We start from the raw sequence: 21,792 nt of genomic DNA on the forward strand, positions 1-21,792 counted from the left end.
ACACCGCATTGACACACGTTTTAGGACAGAATGTCTCCCCCCGGGGAATAAAGTCCCAACGTCGAAAGCCTCGCCGGGCACTTAAACCCTAATCATTTATCCCTCCAAATGGACTGTGTCTGAAACACATCAGCGGGTTGGACCCCGGTGGAAATTGGAGCTTAAGCAGACCAAACAGCCGTGATATTACACCCGGGACTGTTTTCCCTGTCAGCCGTCCTCCCCCCCCCCATCCCCCCAAAATGCACATCATCCAGGTTTCCTGTTCTTTTTTTTCTACATCTCTTCCTCTGCTCTTTGCCTTGTCACTCTCCTCCCCGCAGGCAAGCAAGGGAAACCAATTTAATGGGTGTGTTCACACAGGCCTGTTGGCGGGGAGGGCAGATGTGAGGGGTACGTAGTGAGGTGAGGAAGGGAGGGGCCGTCTCCGTTTTAATGGAGATCTTGGATTCCAACAGGTGTGGAAAGGAAGGGTGTGTTCGTGTGTGTGTGTGTGTGTGTGTGTGTGTGTGTGTGTGTGTGTGTGTGTGTGTGTGTGTGTGTGTGTGTGTGTGTGTGTGTGTGTGTGTGTGTGGTGTGTGCGCGCGCGCTCTTTGTAGCTTTCGATTTCCCAGAAAACACGTGACCCGCGCTGAGAGGTGCGGCTCCAGTCAAACCACTTCAGCTCGGTTACTTCCTCATCTAAAACTTCTGTCTCAGCAAGGAGCCTTTCTTTCTCCGCTTGGAAAACCTTTCACCTGATTAACTTGTTTTATGAACACTTTAATCTCCGTTTCTTCCCTTACATTTATTCTTGTATAACTTTATACCGTATGGGACGCATTTAAATTAGATAAGGTAAGAAAAGATAAAAGACAGTTTACTACCGTTTATATTGTCTTTAGGTTACTGGTGTATAATAATGAGTTTACTGTAGAGAATAGGCTACAACGTTAGTTCACGTTTCACTGCTTTTCTGACCCGTGTGATGAACTGAACACTGCGTTCAATATTTATGTGTTTGTACGTAGCGACCAGTAGCGACAGGCCAGACTGTTGCTGGACTGTACCACTTTCACAGGGGGGTTCCTGTGGGTCTAACCACAGCTTGGGCCATAGAGGGAAAGAAAGACATTCGTTGGGATCTGTGGTTCAGTAAAGTGACAGAATTCAGACTTTGTTCCAGTAGAGAAATTATTCAAACGTTCTTTACTTTTTCAATTTTACAACAATGCATTTTTTAAGTCTTTTGTATATATTTTTCGTGTTAAGCACAGTTACAGTCTCCAAGGTGTTTAATTCTCATCTCTCAGTTCTCATCTGCTGTACACATCTGTACTGTAGTGAGGGCAGTGTGGTTATGTTGTGGGGTTCATAGACGGTCTATGACGTCCATAGTGTGACGCAGTCACAATGATCTCTCAATAAACAGCTAAAGTTCAGAAGGCAAATGAAGTGATGGATGAGTTGTGTTTGTGTCCAGGTCTCCAGTCTAGTATGGATGAGGAGAGAGTGGAGGGGGGTCCTACCTCTAAGACCACTCTGTCTGGGGAACATGGCCGCCGGAGCATAGCTAAGAGGTAAGAAGAGTATCTCTCTGTCTGTGACTGTTGTCCATCTCGGAGCTCAGCAGTGATACATCATGACTCCATCATTAGTCTGAGTAACAGCTGTGTGTGTGTGTGTTGAAGGCCAGAGCAGCAGCAGAGAGCAGACTTACCATAATAACTTAATTTTTCAGCTCCCATTTTTTCAAAAATCATAGAAATATTATTGAAATGGAAAGTCATGAGATAGTAGTTGGGTAGTCCTGCAATAAATGATGACGAAACGATATCCACAAATCCTAACTTCCACATGGTGTTTGTTTTATGGAAGGATGCAGGAGAGAGCAGACTCCCCTGGACCCAGCTGTGTCTCCATGAAGAGTTACTGCTCTATGGATAAACTTCCTGAATTTAAAGATGGACGGCCCTCAAGAGACGAGAGGGAGGAGTTTCAAACAGACTGGAGTGGCTCAAAACTAATCCAACTTTTTCTAAAAAAAAGTATGCATGCGTTGAAGCCCAGAGCAGCAGCAGAGAGCAGACTCCCCTGGACCCAGCAATCGTATGGATTAAATTAATATTAAGAAGACTTGTAGCAGACTTTACATGTTTAATTTTAAAGGTTCAATGTCTTTCAAACGGCCCATTCATTGAATCAGTTTGAATTTATCCTTGGAGGTGAAGTGATTTGTTGAAAATTATCCGTGAAGAACAACACAGGTCTGTGTAGAAATGCAGAAACTGACTGCTCTATTTTCTATGTTAGCTAAACACATTGTGCATCAACACTCTATACACAGTAGGGCTTTGACTTTTGCCCAAAAATCCTATTCGAAGTTTGTTTGTTTATTAATATTAATATTCGAATATATTCAAATATTTGTTCATAATATTTTGACCATTAAATTCCTTCAGTAGCCGCGTTTACATGGACACATCTGTTCCGCATAGATTTCTATTCGGAACAGAAAATGATCATGTATACGCCTCATTCGGAATACAATTATCTGTTCGGCATAGATTCTATGCCGAATAGAAGAAGTGGTGTAGTCCGTTTTAATCGCCATGTATACACTTATTCCGAATAGATTGGGGTTTAACTTAGAGCAGCCGCAGTAGTTCGCAATTGGTCCACTGAGCTCCGTCGGTACTTTTAAGCACACCGAACTTCACCGCTGTCAAGGAAAGTGGATTTATTGCCTGATTCACGTCTTTGTTATCACTCCGTAAAAGTAGTCCGGTAAGCGTGTCCGGTTGCTAAGCGACGGGACATGGGTGTTTATTAATGACGTGTCGCGCGTGTCCGAGATAACTGTAAATGAGTAGGCTACTACTAGTACTTTGGCAGGCTGAACGTTAAAATACTTCTTAACTTAGAGAGATGGCAGCTGCAGTAGTGCGCAATTGGACCTTCGAGGATTCCTGGTCACTAAATTCCCGTAAGACCACTCTCTCCCACCAGTCTTGGCTGCGGACTCGCATCCAAATTCCTCTTGTTTGCGGCGGAGCTTAGGGTAAATATAAAGATCTGACGAGAAATTGACGTTGCTGCGCTGTCCTCCTTCTTAATTGAAGGAGCAGGCAGAGAAAAGCTCTCTCCTGCTGTGCTTTCATTAAAATCAAATTTAAAATCCCCGATAGTGATAAGTCATCCATTATGTCGCCGCCGGTCCAGAGATGTGTCAGGTGTGCGCGAGAGACATAACGGACACTTTTGTTACTGCCATGTATACTGTACATTAGGATCACATTTTAGGAACAGATCTATGACGCATAGAAATCTATGCGGATCAGATGTGCCATGTAAACGCGGCTAGTAAGACCTGGATTGGGCTTCGCAAGGTTTGTTTACCTCGTTGCTATGGTTACCGGTCTTGCGTGTTCCAACGGTTTATTAGGTTTCTAATAAATCGCTGCCTAATCAATACTTCATTCAATAGGTGCGTTTCCATCCCCCTGATTTCATGCGAACTTTGAAGTATCGAATTATTATTATTATTATTAAGTATCGAAACACCAACATTCGCATAAAAATCCTCTAATTCGCAAAAAGGTTTATCCGCTCGCTTGAGATGGTTTTTGAGAAATGCGAAAGAGAGTAAATTCGCAAAATGGGAGATGGAAACACACTTTTCGAAACAGCTGTGACGTAGCGAACTTTGAACACACAGGACTGACTGTCTTTCAGATTTCCGCATAACGACCGGCAACCCTGCCGACATCAACGTGTAACGTCGTCACCCTATTCCGCTACAACCACTTGATGGAAACGCACCTAATTCGAATTACTTTTTTGCGAACTTTCTAAAGATTCACATCACCTTTTAGATGGAAACGCAGCTACTGCCTCTTCCGTGGTCATTATATTATGAATAGACTGCGTCGGGTTCTCCGACGTCTCTCCCTCTCGGCCCATAACAGGTTCCAATATTAAGGGTTGCCTAATATTCGTTCGAATTTAGATTTATTTTTTGATATTCAAATTATATTTGAATAACGAAGTTCGGAGTCAAAGCCCTAATGCACAGTATGAAGGGTACTTAGTGTGTTTTTATGTCAACATGTTAGTGCTTAAATACCATAATACTTCATTTTTCAGCTCCCCTTTTTTCAAAAATCATAGAAATATTATTGTAATGGAAAGTCATGAGATAGTAAGTTGGGTAGTCCTGCAATAAATGATGACGAAACGATATCCACAAATCCTAACTTCCAGATGGTGTTTGTTTTTCAGAAGGAGGCATCAGAGAGCAGTCTCCCCTGGACCCAGCTGTGTCTCCATGAAGAGTGACTGCTCTATGGCTATACCTGATAACTTTAAAGATGGACGGCCCTCCAGAGAGAAGAGGTAGGAGTTTCAAACAGACGATAAAAGAGACATGTTGGTTGTTATCAGACCTTACTGATACTGATGTTTACAAGTCTGGAAAAATGTGTGTGTGTGTGTGTGTGTGTGTGTGTGTGTGTGTGTGTGTGTGTGTGTGTGTGTGTGTGTGTGTGTGTGTGTGTGTGTGTGTGTGTGTGTGTGTGTGTGTGTGTGTGTGTGTGTGTGTGTGTGTGTGTGTTCTCCACAGACATCAGGAGCGGTCAAAGGTTACCAGTGCTCAGTCTGTAGAGCAGCATCAAACAGAGCTGGAGATGAACCAGAAGGAACTGGCCGACACACTGTGGGGCGGTAAGAGACTCTTACTTTGAAGACAGAGGAGACTATTATTTTGAAGGGCAGAAGAGACTTTTACTTTGAAGACAGGTGTTTCGGCAGCTTGTCCTACCTTCTTTCAAGACGCCGAGGGGGTATTTCAGACACACAATCCAGTTCAATCAAACATAATCTAATTACAACGAAAATAGGACCTCTTGTCCTTCTAACTATAACAAAAAATATATTTTCCAAGGTGTACGCGGGTTTCACTGTAAATGCAAACGAAAAGGTTATATTCCAGCGTGTATCTTTGTAAATAATTCACATAGGCAATTCTTATTCGTATTCGTGTTCGTATTCGTAAAAAATATATATTCGTAAAAAATTTCTCCCAACCGTGGCTGGTGTTTTCCTAATGCAGTCCCCTAATTTGCCTCACATCCTGTCTACCTATATTGAGTTCCAGGAGGCATCTCAAACCAACATAAAAGTGCCAGCAGGGGGAGGTCATTTTCAATAAAATAAAACTAAGAATAAATTGGCCCTAACAACAAGAGAAATTCTAATTTTAGAAAAATAATATGACACTCTTATTTGTTATTTTCAGACTAGGTAATTGTCTTTTAACTTCATTGTGGAGATATCTTTCCTCTCGGGGGTTAAATGGTTTGATCCAGATACAGTATGTAGGGTTATTGTGGTGTTATCAGGTCAAATGGTTTGATCCAGATATGTAGGGTTATTGTGGGGGTATCAGGTTAAATGGTTTGATCCAGATATCTAGGGTTATTGTGGGGGTATCAGGTTAAATGGTTTGATCCAGATATGAAGGGTTATTGTGGGGGTATCAGGTTAAATGGTTTAGTCCAGATGTGAGGGGTTATTGTGGGGTTATCAGGTTAAATGGTTTAGTCCAGATATGTAGGGTTATTGTGGGGGTATCAGGTTAAATGGTTTAGTTCAGATATGAACGGTTATTGTGGGGGTATCAGGTTAAATGGTTTAGTCCAGATATGTAGGGGTATCAGGTTAAATGGTTTAGTCCAGATATGAAGGGTTATTGTGGGGGTATCAGGTTAAATGGTTTAGTCCAGATATGTAGGGGTATCAGGTTAAATGGTTTGGAGAGGAGAGGAGGGAGAGGGGAGGGGAGAGGAGGAGGAGGAGAGGAGAGGAGGAGGAGGGAGAGAGGAGCAGGAGGGGAGGGGAGGAGAGGAGAGGAGGAGAGAGGAGGAGGAGGAGGAGAGAGGAGGAGGAGGAGAGAGGAGGAGAGGAGGAGGAGGAGAGAGAGGGGAGGAGAGGAGAGGGGAGGGGCTCGAAACCTACTGATCTGCTCGCACGGCGAAATGACATCACACTCTGCTGCATGTCACTTTGAAAAACTTTGGGTGTGTGTGTGTCTTGAGACAATGGCGGAGCCATTGTGTGTGTGTGTGGACGACTTGCAGAGTGATAAGAAAAACGTGAATCAGGCAAAAAATTAACTTTCCTTGACAGCGGTCTAGTTCGGTGTGCATAATTGTACAGACGGACCAATTGCTAACTACTACAGCTGCTGATGCCATCTCTTCTATTCATCTCTTCTATCTCTTCACCACCTCTTCTATTCCGCATGGAATTCTATTCCGATCAGAGAATTGTATTCCAGTTGAGGCGTGTATATGAAAAAAAATTATATCGATTGAGCTTTTCTTCCACTACTAATCGATCAGAGGTTTCCATGTAAACGCGCCTATATGGCGGAGCTATTGCGTGTGTGTGTATGTGTGCCTGAATGTCCTCACACTCGGAAATCAATGAGAGCAACTGAAAACTATGCCGGTCAGAAACTAAAACTGTGTATTCTGAAAAAGGTATAAAAGCTATCAAAATTTCGTTTTTGATATTATTGACGATTGAAGTGTACAGATTTGTTCAATGGTTTGACTGAAGGTAAACGGTGGAAAATTGAATTAGTTACAGGGCTGTACGCTTAGCTTTTTCACTAGGAGCACAGGTGCTCCTAAATGAAAAAATTTAGGAGCACAGAAAAGATTTAGGAGCACTATGAAATTTTTTAAATAACACAATTTTATTATTAACAGTCAAATCAGTAACACACATTAAACATATACCACAGTGCCATCATAAGGCCTACTGCAATTAAACGCAGAGAATATCTCTGTCCCACAATTTTTTGTAGTCAGGTCGCCTGGCACGCTTGGCTGAGTTCATCCAGCGGTCCACAGCAGGACTTGGATCATAGTCCTCAAGACTTGGCCCCTCCAGGGTGATCCTCATGAGGTCTTCGGTGGTGGAGACTGCAAGGCTGCTTCTTTTGGAGCTCTTTATACGGTTTTGTGCAGAGAAGCCCCTCTCGCACTGAGCAGCTGAAATGGGCAGTGCTAACATCAGCTGCACCAACTCCAGTATGTTCTATTGGGATCAAGAAAGGCCTTACTTATCTCATCTATAACCACCAATAATAGGAGGAGGGCAATGCAGGATACAAACACTCAGCAGTGTTTGCTTACCTTGTAATCCTCCCTGTATGGCTCCTTGGTGAGCATTGTCTCCCACAGGCCACTGTAGGACTTGTCCTTGAAGCTTTGACTGACCAAAATCTTCAGTCCCTGCCACTCGTCCTGAACAGCCGCCAGGTCACACCCTGATCTGTAGAGATTTAACAGAGGGAGTTAGCAAATACCCAGACATCATTGTTCGCATCACAGGGCACAGCAGTGCCAAATACATTCTTACCTCTCAAGAGGCTCTCTGAAATGCCTCACCAGGTCTGCCACATCACCATCACCAAAGGTCAGAAGGCTGCCCAGGTCATCTGGCCATGTGTCATGGTTGAAGACTTTGAAGGCCTGAACCTGGGTCTTGACTTCAGCCTCATCATTCAGGAGCCCACCAAACCTGGCTTTTAGCTCAGTCACACCAATGTTGATGGCCGCCTCCATGTGCTTCTTCAGCTGGGGATGGGTGAGGTCTGTGAGACCTGTCAGATTCCCCTTCAGTGGTATTCCCTTTCAGAGAGAGACACACAATTTCAATTTAATTTAAATAGCTTTATTGTCATGACAAGACAGTGCTTATATTGCCAAAGCATATAACAATAAAATGATATTAATAAAAATAAACAGATGAATAAGCGACAGTCAATGGCAGAACATAAATGATAACAATAAAATATAAACAACTTAACAATTGTGACACACAATCACACACAAAATTGTTTTAAAGACTGCATTTCTCCAAATCTTTAAACTGAATAGACCTACACTAATTTTCATACAGTGACTGATTCTCACATTTCTCCTCGAAACATTTGTTTCCCTTAGATCCTAACAAACTCATCCTAACCTGGAATCTGCACTCATCATCTCCATGCTGAGCAAGCGTGGTCTGGATCTTCTCCAGCATGCCTCCTGACTTTGCCCTAGACTTAAGTCCGTCTAGTCTTGTCACAGTCTTCCTCAGCTCTGACATGGCTTGGGGGAGGATCAGGTCATTTCTCTGCAGGGTGAGGCTAAGTGTAGACAGCTCCTCGAACATGTCAGCGAGAAAATGGCAGAATACACAAAAAAGTGCATTCTCCATTCCTCTCTTTACCTGTGTAGTAGTGAGTAGATCAACACAAAATAAGTGTTGTATTCCTAGCCACCTCCTCACCTGCCAACTATTCAAGTCTGAAATGTCATTTGACTTAAATCTATTTTTTTTACTTAATGTATTGCGTAAAACTGACCTTCTTTGCCCGTCCTTGAACCTCCACTGTACCTGCAACAGCCAGGTGCTCCATGTGCTGCAGGACAATGGAGTACTGGCCATGGTCTGTGGCGAGGTCCTTTTCTGCTCCATGTCGCAGGAACACTTTGAGAGCCCTGTGGACATGGGGGATCCAGCGTGTCCCTTTGACGGTAGATGGTGTGCAGACATCCACGCCAAGCTCTTTCCCTATTTGATTGAGCTCTCTCTTGGACTTTCCGCTGAAGTGGTAGGTCTTCCACACGAGATGCAGAAGATCGTACACCTGGCACACCATTGGTTCTGTCTTCTGGAGGGTTAGGATTGCCAGCTCTAGTCTGTGAAAGCCAAAATATAGGGGGGGAAAAGCTGTGACAAATAATTTAGGGTGTGTGTGCACACACGCATGTGACAAATGTGCATGTATGTCTGCTGCCACATAACCAATTTTTTCAGTTACAAACCTGTGAGGCATGCAGTGGATAGGGATAATATACTCCCCTGCCTCTCTTTGCAGGAGAGCAATCACTCCTCCGCGGTGGCCCATATTCACTGCGGCACCATCTGCCCCGAAGCTGATCAGCTTCTTCATCCATGACCCTCCATCGTCCTCTGGGCAAACTGCATTGAATGCAGCCTTGGTTGCATCCAGAACACCTTGAAGGACAACACAAAAACAATAAGACTTTTGTAGCCTTAAAACAAACAAGATAGTGACTCAATTATGCATTTATGAAACTATACAAAAATAAAGGTTACTATCTAGCTGCTAGACAGTGACCACCTACCAATGGCATGGGAGTGTTCGAGGGTCTGTTGTCCAACGAGGAGAGTGACTGGCTTCCCACCCTCCACCAGGCGCACGTAGACAATCTCACACTCAGTGTTTGATATGTCAGTGTCTCCATCAATGAGAACTGCAAGGTGCTTTGCTGTTCTCAGCTTAGCAGCTAGGCTCTCTTTCAAGAGATCGGCAACTTGTCCAATCATTTCTGCACACCTGTATGAATGAGAACACTGTTGTAAAGCGCTTATAGTTTATGGTTTTATTAGATCCCCATAAGCAGTGTTGCAGAACAACCGCTGATCTCCCTGGGACTGGGGTCAAGAAATACTAATATAACATAAATAGCCTGGCATACTACATGCCATATACACATGTACTAAGCTACACATACAGTTACATAACATGACTGACATCACATCACATGCAATTACATTACTTATCATAAATGGTAGTTATACACATGCCAGAATATCATTACATTGCTTTGTTTTCGAAAAACGCTATATTTATAAATACAAGGTTACTATTATTATTATTATTGGAAAATATTACCTGACATGGTTGTCATAGGTTGGGTTGATATCAACACCGTTCTTCTTGTGCAGTGTGATAAGTGGCCCAAACTTGACAAATGGCTCTTCCTCCTTGGCGATGAAGTAGGCGATGTTCATTTTGATCTTTAGCTGCCTCCTCATCTCCACCTCGGAAAACATCACCTGCCTGTCCAGGGCTGCGGTCACCGTCAAGGCTGGTTTGTTTTGTCGCATCATGTAACTGTCTCTGCAGGTGATGTGCCGCTTGGAGTGGTTGTGTTTTGTTACACCATCTTTTTTTAAATGGGGGTTTCCAGTCACAAATGCTGAATTACCTGCCTGCTTCTGCCCTTTGCAATACTTACAGAACATGAGGTTGTTCTCAAACTCTAGCCAAGGGAAGAGTTTTATCCAATCAGATTTAAACTTGTAAACCTTGCTAGCACTGTCGGTGCTAACGCTAGCTGTTGCCATCTCCTCTGGCTCGACACTGTCAGTCCCAGATTCCACATTTTCTCTCACATTTCTCTCACCGATGTCCTCTCCCTTCTTGGTTCCACCACTTTGATTTTTTCGAAAATACGACTCGATGCTCTTCATTTTTCAAACGTTCCCGCTACGATCGAGTATCCCGACTACGACTGATAACAATGCGCATGTTCACACCGAGATCACCCCGCCCAGCTTGCGCCGCGTCTACTGCATCTACCTGCCGCCAGACTCCGCGGTAGACAGAAGCGGTACCGCTGGAGAAACTACTTCCCCTCTTGTACACACACACCGCAAAAGTTGAAAAAATATAAACTTCCATGGGCCGGTGAATCGCCGTGTCGCGCCGCCTGGTGTGGACTACCGAGCCGCTCGGGGATGGCCGGGCGACGCGTATTGACATTCAATGTAAAGTCGCCGCAACGAGCTGGGCGACGTGATCGCGTGTCATCATGAGAGTTCTGTGTTTTCCAGGTGTGAAAATGTCGATTTGTATAGGCTAGAGATGCGAGAAAATTGTACTCTACTTTGATCCACTTTGTATGAATTTATTTTAGGATCAAAAAGCTAATGAAAGGGTTGAAATCCTGCTCGCACCCGTGCGCCCTTTTTATTTTTTCTACTCGCACAATCTATTTTTAGGCGCATATGCGAGTAAAATGCTCGCACTGTACAGCCCTGAGTTACAGGTTGACCAGACGGCTTCAATGAAACCAACTGAAAGTAGTAGAAAGGAGTAGATGCATTCAGCGTTAACTGAAACGGAGATATTGACGACGATCAGATCAACTATCGGCGATCTCTAGGGGGCGCAATCGGACGATGAAAGCTTAGAGATCGCCCAACCCTAATCTGTACCGTGCAGTCCTTGTCACGACCAGCTTCTCCGACCACAAGTAATGAAGCCACTAAATATCATAAAGTTGATCATTTAACAGGAAATATTGACCTAGTTCCACTGATGTCACCATCCACCAACTGATGTATTCTGTTTTTCTTCCTCATTTAGAATCTGCTGCTGTCGAGTGCCAAACTAAATTGAAGTCTCGTTTGAAGAAGAAGTTGTGGAGTTTGGATGAGGGAATCACACAACGAGAGCAAAGACCTCTGAATGAGATCTATACAGAGCTCTTCATCACAGAGAGAGGCAGTGGAGAGGTCAACCAGGAACATGAAGTCAGACTGATTGAAACAGCTTCCAGGAAACCAGCCATGAAGGAAACACCAATCAGATGTGTGGACATCTTTAGACCCTTACCTGGACAAGATAAACCAGATGAACCAATCAGGACAATAATGACAACTGGAGTGGCCGGCATTGGTAAAACCGTCTTAACACAAAAGTTCACTCTGGACTGGGCTGAAGGCAAAGCCAACCGTGACATAAACTTCACATTTCTCCTCACTTTCAGAGAGCTGAATTTGCTGAAAGAGAAAGAGTATAGCTTGGTGGAACTTCTTGATCACTTCTTTATTGAGACCAAAGAAGCAGAAATCTGCAGATTCCACGTTGTCTTCATCTTGGATGGTCTGGATGAGTGTCGACTTCCTCTGAACTTCCAGAACAACCCGATCTGGACTGATGTCACAAAGTCCACCTCAGTGGACGTGCTGGTGACAAACCTCATCAGGCGCAACCTGCTTCCCTACGCTCGCATCTGGATAACCACACGCCCTGCGGCAGCCAATCAGATCCCTGCTGAGTGTGTTGACAGGGTGACAGAGGTGAGGGGGTTCACCGACTCACAGAAGGAGGAGTACTTCAGGAAGAGATTCAGAGATGAGGCATTGGCCAACACAATCATCTCACACGTCAAGAAATCACGAAGCCTCCAAATCATGTGTCACATCCCAGTCTTCTGTTGGATCACTGCTACAGTTCTGGAGAACATCTTAAAAACATCCAAGAGAGGAGAAGAGATGCCCAAGACCGTGACTCAGATGTACAGCCACTTCCTGAGAGTTCAGTCCATACAGGGGGACAGGAAGTACCCTGGGAGATTTGAAACAGATCCACACTGGAGTTCAGAGAGCAGGGAGATCATCGTTTCTCTGGGAAAACTGGCTTTTAACCAGCTGGAGAAAGGCAACCTGATCTTCTACGAGGCAGACCTGGAAGAGTGTGACATCGACATCAAAGCAGCCTCAGTGTACTCAGGAGTGTTCACCCAGATCTTTAAAGAGGAGTTTGGGATGTACCAGGCCAGGGTGTTCTGCTTTGTCCATCTGAGCATCCAGGAGTTTCTGGCTGCTCTTTATGTCTTTCTGTTCTTCATCGACACTGGTATCACTCTGCGCTCTGGGGAAAATAAACTCCTCCTCCTCTACCAGAATGCTGTGGACGAGGCCTTACAGAGTGAGAATGGACACCTGGACTTGTTCCTCCGCTTCCTCCTGGGCCTCTCTCTGAAGACCAATCAGATTGTCCTACGAGGTCTGCTGGGACAGACAGGAACTAGCTCACTGACCAATACAGAAACAGTGTCTTACATCAAGGAGAAGATAGATGGAGATCTCTCTCCAGAGAGAAGCATCAATCTGTTCCACTGTCTGAATGAGCTGAACGACCGTTCTCTAGTGAAGGAGATCGAACATTACCTGACATCAGGAAGTCTCTCCGGAGAATCTCTCTCTCTTGCTCAACTGTCAGCTCTGGCCTTCATCCTACTGACATCAGAAGAGGAGCTGGACGTGTTTGACCTGAAGAAATACTCTGCTTCAGAGGAGGGTCTTCTGAGGCTGCTGCCAGTGGTCAAAGCCTCTAAAACATCTCTGTAGGTTCACTATTAACATGTATTACAATATACACTACACAATATACATAAAACTAAAATATAAGGTTAAAATAATATGCAAAAAAGATCCCTGTAAATTCCTAACAACATGTTTTACTATTCTACTCACAACTGAATAAAGTTAAGTTAAGTTATAGAATAATATACAAAACATCTCTGTAGGTGTCCATTAACGTGTATTACAGTACACATAAGAGAATATTCAGAACAATAGAACATAAAAGTAGTTTTCATTTGCAATTACAATTTACAATTAGGGCATTTAGCGGACGCTTTTATCCAAAGCGACTTACATCGTTTAATCCACACATTTAAAAACATTTTCAATCTCAACTAAAGAACTATTTATCATTTCACATTGAATATATAATGAACTTTTATACACCTAATTATTTAGTATTTTTTGTTAAACTAATTCAATTCCTTATTGAATAACTTAAAGGTTTATGTTATTTTACAGTTCCTAACATGTTTATTTTGTGTGAAGGCTCAATGGCTGTCATCTGTCAGAGAGATGCTGTGAAGCTCTGGCCTCAGTTCTCAGCTCCAACTCCTCTAGTCTGAGAGAGCTGGACCTGAGTACCAATGATCTGCAGGACTCAGGAGTGAAGCTGCTCTCTGCTGGACTGGGGAGTCCACACTGTACACTGGAAACTCTCAGGTCAGTTTTACTCAATGGTCAAACAATAACACCAAAAGGTTCAATATCAGAAGACATTTAACAGATTTACACCCAGAAAGGTTAGGTCATAAATACATTTTTTTCATAAGAATAACTCAACATATTTATATTTTTGTTGGCATGACAGTTTAGGTACACATTATATTCTTAGTTTGTTAATGATGGTATAATGTGTATGTTGCATAGGATGTTATTCTGATTATCATGTAGTCAGACAGTAAAGTGTGGTTTAGAGTTGTTTAATAAATGTAATAACTACCTATTAATAAAACTGTAAGTTTAAGTGAAGTATAATGATAATTTTTGTTTGATAATTTTAACATCCGTGTGAAATCTTAGTCTTGATATTTTAAGATCCAGGTTATTCATATTATTTGTTATTTCATGTATTTAAAAAAACTGGTTATAATTCTCCTATAATTTAACTACAGTTCCTAACGGGTTGTGTTTATTTTGGGTGAAGGCTCAATAGCTGTCATCTGTCAGAGAGATGCTGTGAAGCTCTGGCATCAGTTCTCAGCTCCAACTCCTGTAGTCTGAGAGAGCTGGACCTGAGTACCAATGATCTGAAGGATTCAGGAGTGAAACTGCTCTCTGATGGACTGGGGAGTCCACACTGTACACTGGAAACTCTCAGGTCAGTTGTCAGCCTCTTCTTCAAACTGGTTATTCTAGCTTCCAGTAAGTGCTGCTCCTGCCTGATGCATTTACGTTGCTCTTTCTCTGCTGACAAAACACTCCCTGGTTTTACACAATGTTAGAACCTGTGAAGAAACGTTCTTAGCGTACCACAGCAGAACACAGCAGACTTCTCCTGACTCTAACTGAACAATATCTCATTGAGGTGTAGCTATTGAGAAAGGAGCATTTGTTTAAGATCCTGTTTCACATCCAAGTGAAGGAACTTCTGCTGTCTGTGATGATGTCATCTCCCCACTTCCTCTTCCTGTTCTCAGACTCTCAGGGTGACACAGCTTTGTCTCCATGAAGTATCAATAAAACTTGTCCTCCAAATGGAATAAATACACTTTATAAATGTGGTTTATTTAGTACAAACTGCTCTCAACCAGATACAATAAATGGTGTGTGTGTGTGTGTGTGTGTGTGTGTGTGTGTGTGTGTGTGTGTGTGTGTGTGTGTGTGTGTGTGTGTGTGTGTGTGTGTGTGTGTGTGTGTGTGTGTGTGTGTGTGTGTGTGTAGCTTGTCTGGCTGCCTGGTCACACAGGAAGGCTGTTCTTCTCTGGCCTCAGCTCTGAGCTCCAACCCCTCCCATCTGAGAGAGCTGGACCTGAGCTACAATCACCCAGGATACTCTGGAGCTGCGCTGCTCTCTGCTGGACTGGAGGATCCACGCTGGAGACTGGACACTCTCAGGTATGGAGAGGACAGCTCACCACTCAGGGACAAAGTCTACTTCAAGGATTCAAGCTGCTGCTAGATGAAGTGGTTTGAAGAGGCAGCTGTAACTCATGTTGTGTAGAACGTGATGAGACAGCAGATGATGAAGGTGAATGTTTCAACATGCTGCTCTCACTTTGTTTCCCCCCCAGTGTGGAGCACGGTGGTGTGTTGAGGCTGAAACCAGCTCTAAAGAAGTGTAAGTGTCCGTTTGATTCATCACAACACACACTCACTATTGAGATGGAAAGTCCATCCACACAGCAGGAGGTGACGTCCGGTCATTCACATGTGGACTATGTCTCGTATGTTTGTTATAGGTGTGTGTACGTATTTGTACATATCTATATATAGAATGTATGAACCAGGTCTATGGTATCAACAGTTAGTATCCAGCCTGTATGTGAGCTCAGCTGGTTCAGTCTGTTGTTTACACAGGTGGATTACAATGGATGTGTATCGGAACCTTGCAAAGTCTAATATCTTGAAAAGTATGTTGACTATAGCTTAAATATTCCATAGGAGCAATGACCTCATCATGCTGAACGTTTTGATGCATAATATGTGTATGTCGTGTAAATATTACGGTAGTGGATTTAGTTTATAAATTTTTCTAGGCTTCAATGTTTGCATGGGACAGCCACTCACCAATGTTCACAAATATTTCTAAAGCTGATGATGATGATGATGAGGAATGGTTCAGCAACTCATCATGTCCTGGTCCCGATCCCGGTCCCGGCCCTGGTCCCGGACTATAATGAAACTTAATGTAACAATTGTGTAACTATAACATCACACAACCCAGTCGCCAAGAAAAAACGTCGACGGTGTACGTTTCCATGAACACTGGAGACGTACTATTACAACGTAAAAACAGCGTGTTATACCTACAGTATCCACGCGTGCCGCTGTGGAGGCGGGTTTCGGGGTTTGGGTTTCACGGCTTTCGCGGCAAATTGTGGACACGATTGTTTAGGGGGGGGGGGGGGAGGTAGACTGTTGTTGACCGGGGAGGGGAGACACGTTTGTTGATAAAATAGCGTGTTATACACACACACACACGCACACACACACACACGCACACGCACACACACACACACACACACACACACACACACGCACACGGTGCATTTCGCTGCTAAAACAACAACAAAAAAATATTCCCTCAAATATTATTACTAAAGAACCGTTTTCCAAAGAACGAAATGTAAACCAATGCATTCTGAATGGGAGCGTTTCTCCGATTTTTCCATGCTACACAGAACGAAATGTAAACCCATGCAAATAAAGACTTCATGGTCATAATAATTTAAATATCATTCATCTCCTGAGTGTGTTGGGTGGTATTCTATTTTTTTCAACGGGGCTGCATCCAGTCACTTGACCGTCATGCTGCTATGGTGGTTGCTATCGACCGCCCCCTCTAATCCTTACATGGCTCTAAAAACCACGCGGCAAAGGAGCTGCCGTAAATTGTGTTGTTTTTGTCGTAAACTGGGGTCCGACGGTTAAAAAATAGACAGATATTCCGAGGTATCCTTAAAAGGCAGCTTGGATGTTTTTATTTTCTGCAGTTTAGACTTCTTCTATAACCTATTTTTTAAAGCAAAACACCAAGTTCATTGATTTAACGAGGCAGGGTTATTTGAAACAATTTATTCAATAAATATTTGTGAGAGGTCATTCCTTCTCCTGAGTTTGCTTCCTATTTATGTCTAGTGTACACCCCTACTGTCCCCCCCCCTCCCCATATGGATTTGGAGAGTTGTTGCCACGTCCCAGTGGTGGAAGTATCATATAATATGAAAGAGGGCATTCAATTATACTACAATGATCAATTAGGAGGCCGAAGCCCTAAAGGAAGTGATGCAATAGGTGACTGAGGCGAGAACATTTAAGTAAACTGTACCTTGGGGTCTCTTATATATCAAAGGGGGTTTCAAAGGACGCATACGCTTCAACCTGTGGCTCCAGCCCTACAGGAAATGACTCAGCAAGTGCTCCATCTCGTTGCACCTGCACCCAGCGGCTCGCTTGCAAGATTTTGGCCTGAAGTTCTTCCCAGACCTATACCCTAACAGTCCAACATGCATATCTGAGAATCAGGCCTCTATTCAATAATGACAAAATGTTATGAGAGAAATACAGATTCACTTTTTGTTATCTCATATGCGGCGTGGTGCCGGCTCCTTTTGACCTTTTGACCCCAGACTTCAAAGACGTGGCCACAGGCCAGCTGTGTCTACACACATTAAGCCACAAATGTACACCTCCATCTCGCAAAAAATGGGGCCTAGAAACTAACCTCTGTCTTATGTACATTGACTGTACTGTTGGAGGTCACGCCCCTTTTCCGGCCTTTTCGAGATAGCTAGGGATGCTAAAATGTTTATACACATTTCCCGGGGCCCCGAGAACGACATATCCAAGATTTGTAGTTCTAGCCCATAGAGAAAAAAAGTTTTCCCAAATGGACTGTCATTTGGACAAAGCCCCTTCAGAAGTGTTGCCTGCGAGACCTAATGGTTCAGAATGTGGTGGAAAAACAGTTTTTGAGATAGGAAGGTCCTACCGCCCTGAAATTTGAATACCATATTCTAGGGCCTAACTGGGACCCCCGCACCGAAACTTGGCCCGGTCGGACCCCGAGTGCAGGAAGGGGGGGCCTGGACTTTCATAATCTTCGCTCGGTGAATGTAAAGGATGTTTGGTCGGATGTTATGACGAAGAATCATAATGTGAATGGGAATATTCTATTAATGTCTTGATATCATCTTTCGTCTCAACACTTCTGCTGCAGCCGCTTAAAGTCTCACTCTGAGAACCTTAAAATATGAATCAATCCATTAGAAGTATGAAAATATCTTCCCGGTCGTGCAACAGGGCAAACAAGGTGTCCTTTGACATCTACGTTTCGAGACGATTGCAACAGTGCCACACATGATCATATTTGAATATGTTTCGGGGTAGTAATTAGCTGTCGATTTTGGAGGCCTTTATCAATAATGACCAGCTATAGATTTGCTTCCCGATGGAGATTTTTGACAAATTACATGTTAATTAGCATCTACACGTTAAGCTGAGTCCAATGAGATCAAGCTCGCCCTCTTGCTACACCGAGATCATGTCCTAGACCTAGGTGTACCATGTAAAATACATGTTACCATTAGCTAGAGTGTCATGCTTGGTGTCATTGGACTCAGCTCAACGTGTAGATGCTAAATAACATGTCATTTGTCTCAATTTTTTATCGGGAAGCAAATCAATAGCTGCTCATTATTGATTAAGGCCTCCAATTTCGACAGCTAATTACTACCATTAAACATGTTCGAATATGCTCATGTGTGGCACCGTTGCAATCGCCTGGAAGCGTAGATGTTGAAGGACACCTTGTTCGTTCTCCTACGCCACGGGAAGATATTTACATGCTTCTGATTGACTAATGAATTGATTCAGCTATTCCCCCAGAAGTCTGGGGTCAAAAGGTCAAAAGGAGACGGCACCAGCCCCGTTGAAAAAAATAGAATACCACCCAACACACTCTTTAATGTGGAGATTGGAGATTAATGATATTTAAATTATTATGACCATGAAGTCTTTATTTGCATGGGTTTACATTTCGTTCTGTGTAGCATGGAAAAATCGGAGAAACACTCCCATTCAGAATGCATTGGTTTACATTTCGTTCTTTGGAAAACGGTTCTTTAGTAATAATATTTGAGGGAATATTTTGTTGTTGTTGTTTTAGCAGCGAAATGCACCGTGTGTGTGTGTGTGTGTGTGTGTGTGTGTGTGTGTGTGTGTGTGTGTCTGTGTCTGTGTGTGTCTGTGTGTGTCTGTGCGTGCGTGTGCGTGTGTGTGTGTGTGTGTGTGTGTGTGTGTGTGTGTGTGTGCGTGCGTGTGTGTGTGTATAACACGCTATTTTATGTTGAAATGCGACGTAATCCAGTGTGCACGAAACGTACACTGTCAACGTATGCTTTTGGCGACTGGGTTGCCTCTCAGATATACGTGTTTCTAACAAGATGATATCATTAAAAGTTACATAAAGTAACAGTTTAATAACACAAACGCAGGAAGCACGTGAGCTGCTAGTTTAGCAAAAGCAGCCTAACAACCTGACGTTGAAACATGCGAGCGATCCGATCAAATCCTAATAACTATAAAACTAAAGATCAGACACAATCACTGACTGAAGATTATGCAAGTAAAAAGTATATTTCTCGCTAGAAATGTTATTAGAAACACGTTTAACGGTGAATCGGTCCTAAAATATTGCATTTCCCATTCAGATAATAAAGATTAATAAAGATCATACACATTCACTGACTGAAGATTATGTAAGGAAAATGTACATTTCTCGCTAGAAATGTCATTAGAAATGCGTTTAATGGTGTATCTGTCCTAAAATATTGCATTTCCCATTCGGATAATAAAGATTAATATAAGCTACGCCGTGTTCCGGAGCCGCGGGGGATTCTGGGAATTGGGGTTGTCAGTTGACAAATGGGGCTTTTGTTAACTTGTTTTGTTGTTAGGATTAAGTGGGGTTGATGGGTTCGGGATGTTTTGTGGTTGTGTGTTGTTCTATTAACATTGTTCGTGTGTTCATTGTTGTCGACACCGTCACCGAGAGTGACGTGACCATCGTTTCGTGCAGCTGTTCCGTGTTGAAGTCTCGTTCAATAAAAACCAACTCTCGTTGTCGAGCGTTCAATAAAAACCAACTCTCGTTGTCGAGCGTGCCCCCCCCCCCCCCCCTACAAACGTGTCTCCCCCCCCCTCAACAAACGTGTCGTCGTCGTCGTCCCCCTTCAACTAACGTGTTCCCCCCCCCCCCCCTACAATCGTGTCGTCCCCCCCCCCTCAACAAACGTGTCTCCCCCCCCCCTCCCCGGTCAACAACAGTCTACCTCCCCCCCCCCTAAACAATCGTGTCCACAATTTGCCGCGAAAGCCGTGAAACCCAAACCCCGAAACCCCCCTCCACAGCGGCACGCGTGGATACTGTAGGTATAACACGCTGTTTTTACGTTGTAATAGTACGTCTCCAGTGTTCATGGAAACGTACACCGTCAACGTTTTTTCTTGGCGACTGGGTTGCATCACATGACCCCCCCCTCCCCCCTGGGGCAGCTCATCATGTCTGGTTCTTCCTCAGATGCCTGTGAACTCACACTGGACTCCAACACGGCCTACAGACGACTCTCTCTGTCTGAGGACAACAGGAAGGTGATGGTGGTTGGAGAGGACCAGTCGTATCCGGATCACCCAGAGAGATTTGACCTCCAGCCCCAGGTGTTGGGTAGAGAGGCTCTGACTGGCCGCTGTTACTGGGAGGTAGAGAGGATAGGAGGTGTTGATATAGGAGTGACATACAGAGGAATCACAAGGAGAGGAGGGGGTGATGACAGCTGGCTTGGAGGGAACAACAAGTCCTGGAGTCTTTATTGTTTTGAAGATGGTTACTCTGCCCGGTACAACGGTAGAGAGTCAGTCCTCCCTCTCCGCCCCGCTGGCTCCACCAGAGTAGGAGTGTATCTGGACCGGCCTGCTGGCTCTCTGTCCTTCTACAGAGTTTCCCCAGGTGGAGGAGGGTCCTCAGACACACTGACACACCTCCACACCTTCTGCTCCTCCTTCACCCAGGAGGACCTCCTCCCTGGGCTCTGGTTAGGGGTGTTCAAAAGATTGGAGGACTCCTCAGATTCTCCCTCCGGGACCCCCAGGTCGGGGTTCGAATCCTCAGTGCCTACCCCCTGGGTCGACTCCTCAGAGTCTCCCTCCGGGGCCCCCAGGTCGGGGGTCGGCTCCTCAGTGTCTCTGTGTCGGTTATAGACACACAGGACCTCCTCCCTGGGCTCTGGGGGGGGCCTCAGGGGTGTGTGTGTGTGTGTGTGTGTGATCACTGCTAATATTTATCACTGATACTATATACGGATATGTATGATATTTTCTTCATCAATAATAAAAAAATTGAAATTGTTATTATTGTATACGGATAGGTTTTCTGAATGTTGATTATAAAAAAAATAATCCTCTACAATGGTGTTCCTCCACTTTTGGTACGGTACAACATAGCGCGCTACACTGTATACGGCACAGAAACAGAATAATCATATACAATGTGACAGAAACAAATAACAAATATCTCAAGTGTTATCTGTAAGTTTATTAAAATGATCCTCGTGTCCATCAAACACCAGCTAGTGCTGCACCACAGCAGAACGACAAGGTGTTTTATCTGCAATCCCCTTATTTAGACAACACTACAGCTCTTGTCTTTTGGTTGTGACGAAAAAGGCCCATTCAAAACAAAGAAATGAACCCGGGATCCCGATGGCCCTTGTTCATTTCCGACATCCTAATAGTATAAGCATTGTATTTGTCAAGACCGTGCCGCAGTCAACACGTCCAAAGAGAAAACGCGGCAGTCGGTCCAGGAGATGCTCTTGTCTCCCTCTGGTATGACTCATCTCCATGGGAGATAAGGAGAGCTCCAGCTCACGAAGGCTGAGAGAGCAGCAATCAGTCCCCCCCCCCCCCCTCAACCAGACCCCTGCCTATTCCCGTTGGCTGCTTTCTTATCGAAAACCGGGGGTGATTATCGGCTCTTTTTCCCCACAGTGCTCACATTAGCCGCATAGCCTATGATGCTGTCAGTGTTCTGATCGCTGACAATTGGTTAGCGTGGAGGGTGGGGGTTGG

At 44.1% G+C, this 21,792-nt stretch overlaps 2 protein-coding genes across 8 annotated transcripts; one reads left to right on the plus strand and one right to left on the minus strand.

Moving 5' to 3' along the window:
• The first annotated feature begins 675 nt into the window (after positions 1 to 675).
• LOC132457656 (NLR family CARD domain-containing protein 3-like) lies at positions 676 to 20,947 on the plus strand. Of its 7 annotated transcripts, none has more exons than XM_060051931.1 (9): positions 676 to 837; positions 1,463 to 1,559; positions 4,601 to 4,701; positions 11,219 to 12,983; positions 13,492 to 13,665; positions 14,150 to 14,323; positions 14,887 to 15,060; positions 15,237 to 15,283; positions 20,246 to 20,937. In XM_060051931.1, the coding sequence occupies exons 2-9, from the start codon at positions 1,477 to 1,479 to the stop codon at positions 20,920 to 20,922; spliced, it is 3,195 nt and encodes a 1,064-aa protein (XP_059907914.1). In that variant the 5' UTR covers positions 676 to 837; positions 1,463 to 1,476; the 3' UTR covers positions 20,923 to 20,937. The 7 variants fall into 7 exon arrangements, with proteins under 7 accessions (XP_059907914.1, XP_059907915.1, XP_059907912.1 ...); XM_060051932.1 differs by having other exon boundaries at positions 1,471 to 1,559; XM_060051929.1 differs by lacking the exons at positions 676 to 837; positions 1,463 to 1,559 and having other exon boundaries at positions 3,905 to 4,701; positions 20,246 to 20,813; positions 20,883 to 20,947.
• LOC132457657 (zinc finger protein 862-like) lies at positions 6,634 to 8,722 on the minus strand. The gene is made up of 4 exons (XM_060051935.1): positions 8,017 to 8,722; positions 7,408 to 7,679; positions 7,182 to 7,320; positions 6,634 to 7,083 (listed from the first exon to the last, which is right to left on the minus strand). Exons 1-4 carry the CDS (start codon positions 8,590 to 8,592, stop codon positions 6,811 to 6,813), a joined length of 1,260 nt encoding a protein of 419 aa, XP_059907918.1. The 5' UTR covers positions 8,593 to 8,722; the 3' UTR covers positions 6,634 to 6,810.
• Positions 20,948 to 21,792: the final 845 nt, after the last annotated feature.

The sequence above is a fragment of the Gadus macrocephalus genome, chromosome 5 (assembly GCF_031168955.1).
Source record: "Gadus macrocephalus chromosome 5, ASM3116895v1".
In the NCBI taxonomy this organism is placed as follows: domain Eukaryota; kingdom Metazoa; phylum Chordata; class Actinopteri; order Gadiformes; family Gadidae; genus Gadus; species Gadus macrocephalus.